The sequence below is a fragment of the Selaginella moellendorffii genome, unplaced genomic scaffold (assembly GCF_000143415.4).
Source record: "Selaginella moellendorffii unplaced genomic scaffold, v1.0 SELMOscaffold_103, whole genome shotgun sequence".
In the NCBI taxonomy this organism is placed as follows: domain Eukaryota; kingdom Viridiplantae; phylum Streptophyta; class Lycopodiopsida; order Selaginellales; family Selaginellaceae; genus Selaginella; species Selaginella moellendorffii.
This window is the reverse complement of record NW_003314364.1, coordinates 245,069-256,639: the sequence shown is the minus strand read 5'-3', so window position 1 is coordinate 256,639 and position 11,571 is coordinate 245,069. Positions and strand designations below refer to the sequence as shown.

Here is an 11,571-nt window from a genome sequence, read left to right as displayed (position 1 = left end):
CATAGATGAGATAAGCTGGCAAATTGGAAAGGAAAAATTTGTGGCTTACACACATCTTTAACGCCACCATACTTTAGCAAGATATGCTTAATACTTCACTTTATCTCTGGATCCACCTTCACCAACCATGGCATCCCAAGAATGAGATCCACACGATGGATATTCGCAAGATAAAAAGTCTCCACAAGTGTGGTTTTGCCAACCAACACTTCCAACCCCTCGACACAAGCATCGAAATGCTGAGCAAAGGTAGTTGCACCTTCCACTATGTATGGAAGAACTCCACGTGTGACCAGGCCATGCTTTGCAACAAACTTGGCTGAAACAAAGTTGTCATCACCCACTATCCAGTAAAATCCGCACTGGATGGCCACGGAACACACCCTCCAGCATTAAAGCTGATTCACGCGTATCCTTGAGCTCCATCTTGTTCCACACACAGTTGAGCTGACGAGCCACGATCGAAAGTCTCTTCTTCTGACAGGAATGGTCGTTCTCGTCATCCTCACACTGCAAAGTTTGTAACTTTTTAGTATCTGACTTACCGTGAGAAGAAAATTGGGCATTCTTCTTGTCCTGCTGCTTGTTCTTTAACTGTGGACAATCAGCCTTGTAGTGTCCAAGTCCACAATGATGACAACCCTATCTATAATTCTTTATAAAGAACTTCTGCTTCTTGGACCCCTTTGCATCCGAAGTAGTCACCACTAACTTCAATTTGTGATGCTTGTTCCCATCCTTGTGTCCATGGCAATCATCACGACGATTCTTGACAGAAGGACTCCACGAACGCTTGCGAGACTTGTGCTTGTCATTGTCAAGTCGACAAGCCGCATCATAGAGCTCCTCCAAACTCTTTGTAGGCTGAGAATGATGTAAATGTTGCCATATGCTCTCACTATATAGGCCATCAATGAAGTAGGACTTGTTCTGATTTGGATCCTTCGTTGGAACACAACTAATCAAGCGAGTCAGCTTCTCAATATAGTCCCCAAGTGTCATTTTCCCTTGCTGGAAATGTTGAAGTTCTGTACGAGCATTCTCCACGTCGTAATGAGGGGCAAAACGTAAACAAAAAGCAGCCTCAAACTCATCCATGGTAGACACTGGTGGTTTCTTATCTACAACACAAGACTCCTCAAGCCAATTCCACCATCGAAAACCCACAGCACACAAAACCATTGGAATAGCCACTAAAACCTCTGCATTTGGAGTTCCCCTAGCAGCCAAGAACTCAGGTGCAAGCTAGTAACATAAAGCTTCATAAAGCTCTGATTATACCAGCATGTTCTCTGTTTGAATTGTAGTGAGAAAACTCCCACAATCCACTTCCTGCTCAAAAAGACACTAATTGGCCTACATAGCCTAGACCAGTACCTGAAAATCGCATTCTCCCAAGCAATCTGCTGCTGACGGACCTGCTGTTGAAGAGTTCTGACCCGCCATATGTCAATTGCTCCTCAACTGCAAGCAAATCCACCACAATGCTTGTTCCCCGCCACCCTCACCGCAATTCTGATCGGAAAGAACTTCTGGTTGCTTCTTCAGCTGCTTCATTGCCTTAAGGGTCTAAAACAGGACTCAGGAGAACAAGGTAGTGGTGTTCATTTGAACAAAGGCAATGAAGCAGCTGAAGAAGTACAGCAGGCAAGAGCAAAAATCTACAAGTTGTGTGCTGACTGTTCTTTGCTATTGGAGAGTTGCGTGAAGGATGTGTAGTGTTGAGCATCGATGTAAACCATTCTGTTATTTCAAACGACAAATTGGTCAAGTGCTAGATGGAGCCACCATGGCAGAAGAGGAGGTGGGGTCTAATGATGTTGAATTGCTTAAACCAGAAAGGGATCCATTTGAAGCGGAAGGACCGCCGTCTATTTCAGTTCGTCCCACTAAAGAATCTAGCACTTGACCGATTTGTCATTTGAAATAATAGAATGGTTTACATCGATGCTCACATCCTTCACGCAACTCTCCAATAGCAAAGAACAGTCAGCACACAACTTGTAGAGTTTTTGCTCTTGCTTGCTGTACTTCTTCAGCTGCTTCATTGCCTTTGTTCAAATGAACACCACTACCTTGTTCTCCTGAGTCCTGTTTTAGACCCTTAATTGTAACTTCTTGAAAAAATGACGTTCACTTTTGTAGTAGACTGTTTATTGGATTGCAAGCTCTGCTGCAACCACTAATGCCAATTTTTTAGGCAACTCATCACAAAAGCCAGGTCGACAATCTCATCCACAAGGAACCCAGAAAATCCAAGTTGACGCCCTTGATGGTGAATTTCAACACCTCAGCCCGTTTCAGAAAATATGTCTCCCACTCGGCTGCTCAGCTCAATCCTAGTTTTCAGGACTTACCTTCAATTTGCAGCACACACAACTTGGCCCATGAATGATCAGGACAGTGAAGCTGCACTTCAATTTTGAACATGAAAATGAGTGAAGCTAAACAGCTCAGGAATCGTTTCTCATACTTTCAGCAGCTGCTTCAAAATTCGCCAATTTTGATTCACATGAAAAAGCTCAACAGAAGCATATTCCCAAGATGCCCGATTTCGTGAGATTGGGCGCGCACGCGGTGAAAACCTCACAGCCGTCCGATCCTGATTTTTCCCTGCGGACCACGCGATCGTGCCGTCGAATCCACCACAAAAAAATCTGGGCCGTCCTCGGCCGTTTGATCCTGACCGCAGATCCGTTTTTATTGTTTGTAATATAAGTTGAGGGAAGAAAGTTTGGCTCAGCTATGGCGAGCAGTCGATTGCCCAAAACTGTGCTGCCTCGTCGCTATGAGCTGGAGCTATGGGTGGATCTCGATGCCTGTGCATTCAAAGGCAAGCTCCAAATTCTCCTGGACATTGTGGAGCCAGTTTCCAAAGTTGTCCTGAATGTTGCGGATCTTATTCTGGAAACTGAATCGCTATGTTTGCGCTATGTGGAGGATTTCGATGAGGTTTTCCTCTCTGCCTTCGAGTGTTCTGCTTGAAATTTGTCTTGATGTGCACATTGGTTTGTACAGATCGTTCATCCAGCGGCATCTACAGTCGATCAAGAGAATGAACTGCTAGTGTTGAACTTCGGTGAAAAAAAACTGCATGTAGGAAAAGCAACTCTGTTTATCGACTATCATGGATTGCTCAACGAGAAGCTTGACGCATTTTATCGAAGGTACACTGGTATTCAGTATTTTTCAATAACAAACTTTTCCGCTGCACAGCACTTACAAGAGCGGAGGGGTTGAGAAAAACATGGCTGTAACAGTTTTTGAGCCTGCTGATGCACGAAGGTGCTTCCCTTGCTGGGATGAACCAGATTTTAAGGTACTATACTACAATCTTTACGAGTATATCTTCTGACTGTTTCTCCTCATCTTATAGGCGTGTTTTAAATTTAAAGTTCATGTTCCTGTCGATCGCATGGTTCTGTCAACTATGCCTGCTCTGCAGGAGGTAGTAAACAGGAACACCAAGATGGTTGAGTTTCAAGAATCTCCTCTAATGTCAACCTACATAACTGCTATTGCGATTGGTGAATTCGAACATCTGGAAGGTGTGTCCGATGATGGTATTCCGGCAAGAGTGTACACAAGATCTGAACAGCTGCAGAAAGCAAAATTCGGATTCGATATAATGCTGAAAGTGCTTCCTTTTTATGCAAGGTAATCTGCACTTTCCTTTTTTCCATTTCTGATTATGCTTACTTCAGATTCTTTCAACTGCAATATCCTCTTCCCAAGCTGGATATTGTGTCAGTTGCAGCATTCAAGGCTGGTGCTCTTGAAGAATTTGGTCTTATAGTTTTTCTGGATGATGCTTTGTTTGTAGATGAAAATACTACAACTTTGAAGAAACAGGAGGTGAGATTGTATCTGAAGCACGTTGTGCACTGATGCTAATTTTTTCCGTGTATTTTTGCAGGTTGCTATAAACGTGGCTCATGAAGTTGGGCACATGTGGTTTGGTAACCTTGTCACACTAGAATGGTGGACTCATATCTGGCTTAACGAAGGCATGGCTACTTGGGTATGTACTTTCAATAGTGTTGAGATTAAGATCAATGCTGGTGGTTTGCAGATTAGTTATATGGCTGTCGATTATCTTTTCCCCGACTGGAACATCTGGATGGAATTTCACAAAGAAATCATGTATGATGCTTTCAAGTTGGATGCCTTGGAATCAACTCATCCAGTTGAGGTACCTCAAGTCTGAATTTTTATCAAGCATACTCTTTTACACTCTGCTTTCACAGATGGAAGTGCAGCATGCTCGTCAAACCATGGAAGTCTTTGATGTTATTGGCTATTGCAAGGGAGCCTCACTAATTTATATGCTGCAAGACTATGTTGGTCTAACGGATATCCAGGTCAGTAGTTAGCCTTAAGTGAACAAGTGGAATTCTATCTTTTCTTTTCTTTTTCCCTCCTGCAGAGAGGCTTGCAACTGTACATGGAGAAATTTGCCTTTAGTAACGCAAAGTCAGACGATTTATGGGATTGTATCCAGGAAGTAACTGGAAAACCAATCAAAGACTTGATGTGCTCTTGGACAAAGCTGAACGGGTATCCAATTTTGAAGGCCACAATGCTGAATGACCATGAGCTAGAGATTGAACAGGTAAGACTGTCTCATAGATTTTATATTTGGTCTCAAATGCAAACTTCTTTCGTGCACTAGACTCGGTTTCTTGCAAGTGGACAGCCCGCCGAGGGGCAATGGATAGTTCCTGTTAAACTTATTTCGGGATCTTACAACTGCCAACAAAGTATATTGCTCAAGGACAGAAAGTGTATAGTTCGCCTGCCAGCACGAACTGTAGTGAAACTTAACATTGGACAAAGCGGATTCTATCGCGTGGAGTATGATGAACAACTGCTTACAGCTTTGAAAGACTCAATTTCCTCAGGCTGGCTTTCTCCTGTCGATAGACTAGGTGGGTCTTTCTTTACCAGAATTATCCCCAGACCAATCCTATTACAGGTGTTCTGGACGATATGTTTGCCTTATGCCAGTCCACAAGACAGCCCCTGTCTGCTTTATTGTCTCTCCTGGAGGTTTACAGACAGGAAGACGATCCCACCGTCTTGTCACATATGATCACCGTACGTGTAGCTTCTGGTTTTTGCAGTTCTTACGAAACCCAATATCGTTCATGACTGCAGGTTGCACTCTCTTTACTTGATGTGGTATCTGTTGCAATCCCAAGTTCAAAAGAAAGAGTAAGTAATTTCTTAGTTGGACTAATGGAAAACGCAACCAGGTATGTCCCTATTCTCTGTATAATATTTGCCTTTTACTATTGTCAAGTTTCTCCAGCAAACTCAGCTGGGAAGCCGTTCAAGGTGAAAGTCATTTGAATTCCGGTCTCAGGGAGGAACTTTTGCATGCTTTAGTGGTTCTTGGGCATGAGAAAACCATATTGGAAGCCAAGAGGCGATTCAAGAACAAGGCGATGGTCCCCCTGGCATCAAACATGTTGAAGGTAATGGTCTTTGACCAGTGTTGCCTTCTCTTACTAAATTTGCTCTCACAGGCCGCATATGCAAGTGTGATGAAAGATTGTAATCGATATGGATTCGATGAGCTGCTTGAAATTTACAAATCTTCAGATAAGTTGGAGGAACGTAACCTGGCATTGAGTAAGTCATTCACTCCTGAAACTACAAATCTCTAAGCTGAAACTGCCATTCCCAGGCACACTGGCAGGATCTTCCGACCCTGTCCTCGTCGTTGAAGCTTTGAATTTTTCACTATCCCCAGCGGTTAGTCCCGTTACTCTTCCAAGTTCGTATATTTGTCATACTTTTCCTTCAGGTGCGGCCTCAAAACGTCACCGACATCTTCTCCGGGTTAACAATAACCAACGGTATCACAGCTTGGAACTGGCTCAAGGTACAACTCAAAACTGTGGTGGTTAATGCACGAATTATAGTCCTCTGTCTCAGGAAAATTGGGGTCCAGTGCACGCAAAATTAGGAGAAGGTTTCCTGCTGCGCAGACTTGTGGACAGAGTTGCCTCAAAGGTCTGGCTTCAAGCAAAGCTTTTTCTTTTCTCTCCCTCTTCTGATTTTTGGTTACAGCTTTGGACTAGCGATATCGTAGATGATGTCAAAGAGACTATATCTTCCAGAATTTCCTTCTTCCGAAAGTTTTCTGGCCGGTGCAGTGAGAAAGTGAAACTCATGGCTCTATGGGTCGAAGCCATAAGAAGACAAGACTCAACTCCAACTCCAACCCAATCTTTGTGAGCGATTGTCAACTTACCGACCAAGCAAATTCAACAATATGAACCAAATTCTACAGAAACTTGTCTATAGAACTCATGCTCCCGTAGAGATCACTCATCAGCACGTAGGCACTTGCATCTTCCTTTGTGCCAACAGCCTGCACCAGTGCCTCAAATGTAACCTTGCCAATCTCCACGTTCCCCCATTTCCTACAGGATCCGAGCAGAATCCTCCAAGTTACAGCATCAGCTCCAACTGGAATGCTGTTCACAACTACTAGTGCTTCTTCAAGTCTGTTTGCTCGGCCAAGAATGTCGACTATACAGTTATAGTGCTCCACACTCTTCCTGATGCCCAATCCTGTCATGGAATCGAAGTAATGTTTCCCCTCTTCCACCAGGCCTGCATGGCTGCAAGCCGTGCGAATAGAAATGAATGTGATGGCATCAATGTTAAGCCCAGCCTTCTGAATCTTCTTCACCAGACTGAATACTTGAGTCGAATCTCCTAATGAACTATATCCTCCCAGCAATGAGTTCCAGCAGATTATATCTGGAGAGGGCATGTTGTTGAAACACTCTTCAGCTCTGTTCATGCTGCCACACTTTCCATAACAGTCCAACAAACCGATTGCTACTGGACGAACCTGTTCGAATCCAAGCTGGCAGATGGTAGCATGAATCTTTTGCCCGGCTTGTAGTTCAGCCAAGCTTCCACATGCCTAAATCACAGCTGCATATGTGGAACAGTCTGGCTGACAATCCATTCTAGCGTGTAAGCCCATGGCTGCCAGGCATAGCTTCAAAACATGAACACGAACACGAACACGGCATTCAATTTTTTGAACACGAACACGGAACACGGAAATGAACACGGATAAACACGGGTGAAAACACGAATATTCTCTAGAATATTCTACTTATCACTCCATCTCATCTAGAAGCTCCTCATTAGCAGGATCATCATCTTCTTCTTCCATAGCTTTAATATCAGCATCAGTAATTTGAGGAATACTTCCTGTTTGGCTCAATCCCACAAACTTGTCATAGGAAACTTGGTATTACTGGCCACAAATACCAAGTCTGCAATCCAGCTCACTGCTAAGCAATTCCTCTTCTTTGAAGTGATGTGCCCAAAAATGCTGAACAATCGCTCCACAGATGAGGAAGAACTTGCCCTCGAATTGCCAACCTCTGCAAATCTGGACCTGAGTAGCCATTGTCCTCCCACCACTGCACAGAACCCTTTGTTGTACGATCCATCTGAGAGTCCCCGGTGCCAAAACTACCCTCCAAGTTCCTGTATTGGCAAAGCTGATTTTTTATAGTTGACCTTTGCTGATAGTCAAGGAACTGGATCTCCAAATACATGTTCCAATCTTTGGAAACTTCTCTGGATTTTTCCTGTCCTTGCCCCTGAAACTCTGGATCAAGCATGTATGCCACGGAGTGAAAGGTGCTATGATAAGCCCACCACCTGTTTGAAATCAGTTGGTTTAGCTCCTCATACCTAAGATTGTTCTCCTCTTGTTGACGGATGTTCTCGCTCATCTGATCCATCCCCTTGTAGACTTTCCCAATCACAGGCACGTCTCCGTCAACCATCCGTAGCAAATACATCACCCTCCTTGAAACACCCAGCATGTGGTTAACCTCGTTCCAGTATGTATCATTGAACACAATTCCTCGGCATGCTATCCCAGAATCTGTCCTTGACTCTAGCCTTGCATTGTAAGCGTCGCTCACAAACATTTGTTGTAGCTTTGGCCTTAGCTCCACCAATCTCTCCATCATGAAGGCGAATCGTGTTTTGCTGAACTTCAACACTCATCGTGAAGAGAAGGATGCCAAAATCGCTACTAGATGCAAATGGTTCCGGAGGAAGCCAACCAGAGTCTTTCTCTTGTCTAGCAGCCCAACCATCCATGGTAGTTTTGCGAAATCCTTGAGAATGTTGTTCAAACAATGAGCTAAGCACGGAGCCCACATAATCCTTGGCTTCCTCGCCTCTAGAAGCCTAGCAGCAGCCTTGTTTAAAGCCTCACCATCCGTGACAATAAGAACAACATTCTCCTCTCCAACAATCTCGATACCTCGCTCCCATGTCGCAAAAACGTTATCAGCCATCTTCCCACTAGAAGATATATCAATGGCCTCGAGAAAAGTCGACTGTCCTCTGCTGTATGCAACAAGCTCCATGATATGTCGATTTCTTGTGTCATTCCATGCATCAGCAACAAGAGTAACCCCACAATTCTTCCAACGTGCCTTCACCTTGGCAAGTTGAACTTCAAGATTGGCTTTCTCCACTTGCAACAATTGCTCTCACAATGCTGTCTCTGTTGGAAGATCGTAAGGAATTCCATGCCTTGCAATCTGCTACACCATCTCCTTGAAATGGTGAGAACGAGCTTTCACAAATGGTATGTGCTCATTCTAGAAAAATCGTCCTATAGCCATATCCACTGCTTCCTTCCTTTTTGGATCAAAAGAATCTCGGATTCCCTGCTGTTGTTGCGAAAAAAACCTGGAAATTCCTTCTACAGAATTGCCACCTGGTGTAGAACTTTGGGAAGCAACAAAACTCTCTCCTCCAGTGCTTTGGATGCCTTTGACACGTGTAGAAACTGCTCGTTTCTTGCTTTGGTGTTTTCCAGCCAAAACCTGGTCATCGATGGTTTTACCCATCTCCCTAAGCTGTTGTCTCTTCTCTGTTGAGATGACATCACAACTTAAGATTTCATGACCAGCTTCCCCTGTGAGATGTCCCCTCACACGATCCACACCTGAAACTTTGTCTCTCAACGAACACCACTTACAAGACCAGCGTCAATGCCCACTACAGCAGTTTGTTTGATCACCAAGGATCACTTCTTCCCACCAAACGCATGATGGATGTCACCTATTGAAGTCCTCCTGCTTTGGCTCCCAAATGCCATCACTCAGCTCAACTAAAATCCTGCACCTGCTTCTACTCCAATCCACAATCACTCAGTCCAACCTCTAAAATCCCACACCTTGCTGCTGCTCCAATCCACAATTGCTCAGCCTCTAAAATCCCACACCCTGCTCCTGTTCCAATCCACAATCGGTCAAGCCCTGTGCCTAAAAAATTTTTGAAAAACTCAAAATTTTAGAATCACGCCGTCAATAACACAATCGCAACGCCAAGCAACTAAGAATCACAGCAATCTACAAAGATGCAGTGCCAAGCAGCTAAGAATTATGGCAGAAGCAATCCAAGGAGAAAATTTGGGAGAGAAAATCTACAAACCTGGAGACAATGATTAGGAATTTTTTGCAGTGAAATCAGGTGTGGCTGAGCGCCATTCCTCCCACTCCAGTGCTAGAATCCTAGAGAGGGCATTCCCAGCCCAAGAAAATCGCCATAGATCGCTGGAAAAACCTTTTGATTGATCGCAGGAATTTTTGATTGATCGCAAGACAAGAAAACATCAAAGCACAAAACGCTCACGTGAACCACGTGAGCTATTGTTTTAGAACACGGCGTGGTCACACGGTATTTGACCGTGTTTCAACCGTGTTTGGAGCCGTGTTTTGGAGCATTGACCGAGTCAATGAACACGGCCCGTGTTAACACGGCTGGGGGCCATGTTTGTGTCACCACGCCAACACGCCATGGTGCACGGCGTGTTTTGAAGCACTGCTGCCAGGCCATCTCCATTTTCCACGTATCCAAGTATGAGAGAGTTCCATGAAACAACATCCTTGCTGCGCATTTTTTCAAACACCTCCCTGGCCCGGTCCATGTGCCGCATTTGCCATTCATCGCAACCAGAGTGTTGGGCAGAACTATGTCATCGATCCTCCACTTCTCTGTGAATTGCAATGGGCTTCATGTATGGCTGCTTCTCTGACTCGTTTTCAGTAGCCAGACTTCCTCATGCCTTGAGAGCAGCAACATATGTAGTGGAACCTCGCTCACAGTCCATCCTAGCAAATAAATCCATGGCTTCTGAGCACTGGCCGTTCCCAACGTATCCAAGGATGAGGGAGGTCCAAGTAACAGCATTGCACTGGATCATTCTGTCAAACACATCCCTGGCGTTCTGCATGCTACCACATTCGCCATACATGTCGACTAAGGTGGTCGCCACAACTATATCGGATCCAAATCCCCCTTCTTGGAGCTTTTTGTGAATGCCTATACCTTTCTGAAGATGATGCTGCTTCTCTGACTCTGGTTCGCTGGCCAAGCCTCCACATGCCTTGAGAGCAGCCAAATAAGTCACACAGTTTGGCTCACAGTCCATGATGCTGAATAAATCCATAGCTACTGCATAGTCCCCATTCTCCACATATCTCAGTATGAGAGTGTTCCACGCCACAGCATCTTGGGAAAACATGCTTTCAAAGACCTCCCTGGCATGATGCATGCTGCCACACTTGCTATACATCTCTAGCAAGTTGGTTGCCACAACTATGTCGGTCTTAAACCCGTGCTCTTTCACTCCTTTATGAATTGTAATTCCCTTCTCAAGGTAGAGTCCTTTGTCTGACTTTTTCTCACTTGCCAAGCCTCCGCATGCCTTGAGTCCAACAATGTAGGTGAGAGAGCTTGGTTCACAGTCCATGCTGGTGAACAGGTCTAGAGCTACTGATAGATTTGCATTTTCAAAATAACCAAGCAGGAGAGAGTTCCAGGAAACAATATCCTCACTCCTCACCCCTTCAAAGACCTCTCTTCCACACATTTGTTGTACATTTCAAATGTGTGAAATCCTAAATGCACCTGGGTAATGTTGAAATTTAGCACAAATAAAGCAACCAGTAAACCCTAAACCCAAAACTAATATGAGTTCAGATTTTCACTTTAATTTTGGCTGAGTGTTGATTATGCATAATTGACCTTTTCAAGGCATATTCAGAGCTATTGCTTAAATATGTTGGTGAGCTTATTGGGGTTCAATTGGATTCGAGTGGTGATTTAATTTGTATTTGTCCATATTCCATATCTTGGTATTACGTTAATGTTGGATAAGTATATGACTCAATGATATAAGTTTAGTATTCGGGTTTCATGAAGGTAAGTTGAAAAGTGATTATTAGTTGCTCTGCAATTAATGATTGCTTATAGACTTCATTGAAGACTATTAACACTTGCTTTGCTCAATGATGATTTAACAGTTAGAGACTTGCTTTACTGGATGGTGTTGCACAGGATCATGTCGTGGTTTGCATGGTTTTCCTATATTAGTATATCAATTTTACCTTTGTCGATATCATTTGGCTGTGTTTAGTCTGTGGTATTAGATTACATTGAGTCTTGTATATGGTGAATCACTCCTTGATGATATGTTATCTGTAATTGAGTTTTGTTGAAGGTTTA

The 11,571-nt window shown here is 44.0% G+C and overlaps 3 protein-coding genes across 3 annotated transcripts; 1 reads left to right on the top strand and 2 right to left on the bottom strand.

Annotated features, from left to right (window-relative positions):
• Positions 1-2,745: 2,745 nt before the first annotated feature.
• LOC9646781 (aminopeptidase M1-A) lies at positions 2,746-6,404 on the top strand. Its single transcript, XM_002990014.2, has 18 exons — positions 2,746-2,952; positions 3,019-3,167; positions 3,217-3,319; positions 3,377-3,657; positions 3,705-3,855; positions 3,917-4,021; positions 4,073-4,192; positions 4,248-4,361; positions 4,427-4,612; positions 4,673-4,928; positions 4,976-5,097; positions 5,158-5,255; positions 5,312-5,477; positions 5,529-5,634; positions 5,690-5,757; positions 5,810-5,887; positions 5,941-6,018; positions 6,076-6,404. The coding sequence occupies exons 1-18, from the start codon at positions 2,746-2,748 to the stop codon at positions 6,241-6,243; spliced, it is 2,556 nt and encodes an 851-aa protein (XP_002990060.1). The 3' UTR covers positions 6,244-6,404.
• LOC112342260 (pentatricopeptide repeat-containing protein At5g48910-like) lies at positions 6,293-7,006 on the bottom strand. Its single transcript, XM_024663829.1, has 2 exons — positions 6,953-7,006; positions 6,293-6,868 (listed from the first exon to the last, which is right to left on the bottom strand). The coding sequence occupies exons 1-2, from the start codon at positions 7,004-7,006 to the stop codon at positions 6,293-6,295; spliced, it is 630 nt and encodes a 209-aa protein (XP_024519597.1).
• A 3,117-nt stretch (positions 7,007-10,123) lies between these two features.
• LOC112342259 (pentatricopeptide repeat-containing protein At1g11290, chloroplastic-like) lies at positions 10,124-10,936 on the bottom strand. The gene has a single exon (XM_024663828.1). The coding sequence runs from the start codon at positions 10,934-10,936 to the stop codon at positions 10,124-10,126; it is 813 nt and encodes a 270-aa protein (XP_024519596.1).
• Positions 10,937-11,571: the final 635 nt, after the last annotated feature.

Coding starts and splice junctions, on each gene's coding strand:
- LOC9646781 (XM_002990014.2), top strand. CDS start 2,746: ATGGCGAGCAGTCGATTGCCCAAAACTGTGCTGCCTCGTCGCTATGAG. Junction 3,320..3,376: donor GGGATGAACCAGATTTTAAG/GTACTATACTAC, acceptor CTCATCTTATAG/GCGTGTTTTAAATTTAAAGT. Junction 4,022..4,072: donor ACGAAGGCATGGCTACTTGG/GTATGTACTTTC, acceptor GGTGGTTTGCAG/ATTAGTTATATGGCTGTCGA.
- LOC112342259 (XM_024663828.1), bottom strand. CDS start 10,936: ATGTGTGGAAGAGAGGTCTTTGAAGGGGTGAGGAGTGAGGATATTGTT.
- LOC112342260 (XM_024663829.1), bottom strand. CDS start 7,006: ATGGGCTTACACGCTAGAATGGATTGTCAGCCAGACTGTTCCACATAT. Junction 6,869..6,952: donor ACTGTTCCACATATGCAGCT/GTGATTTAGGCA, acceptor GGATTCGAACAG/GTTCGTCCAGTAGCAATCGG.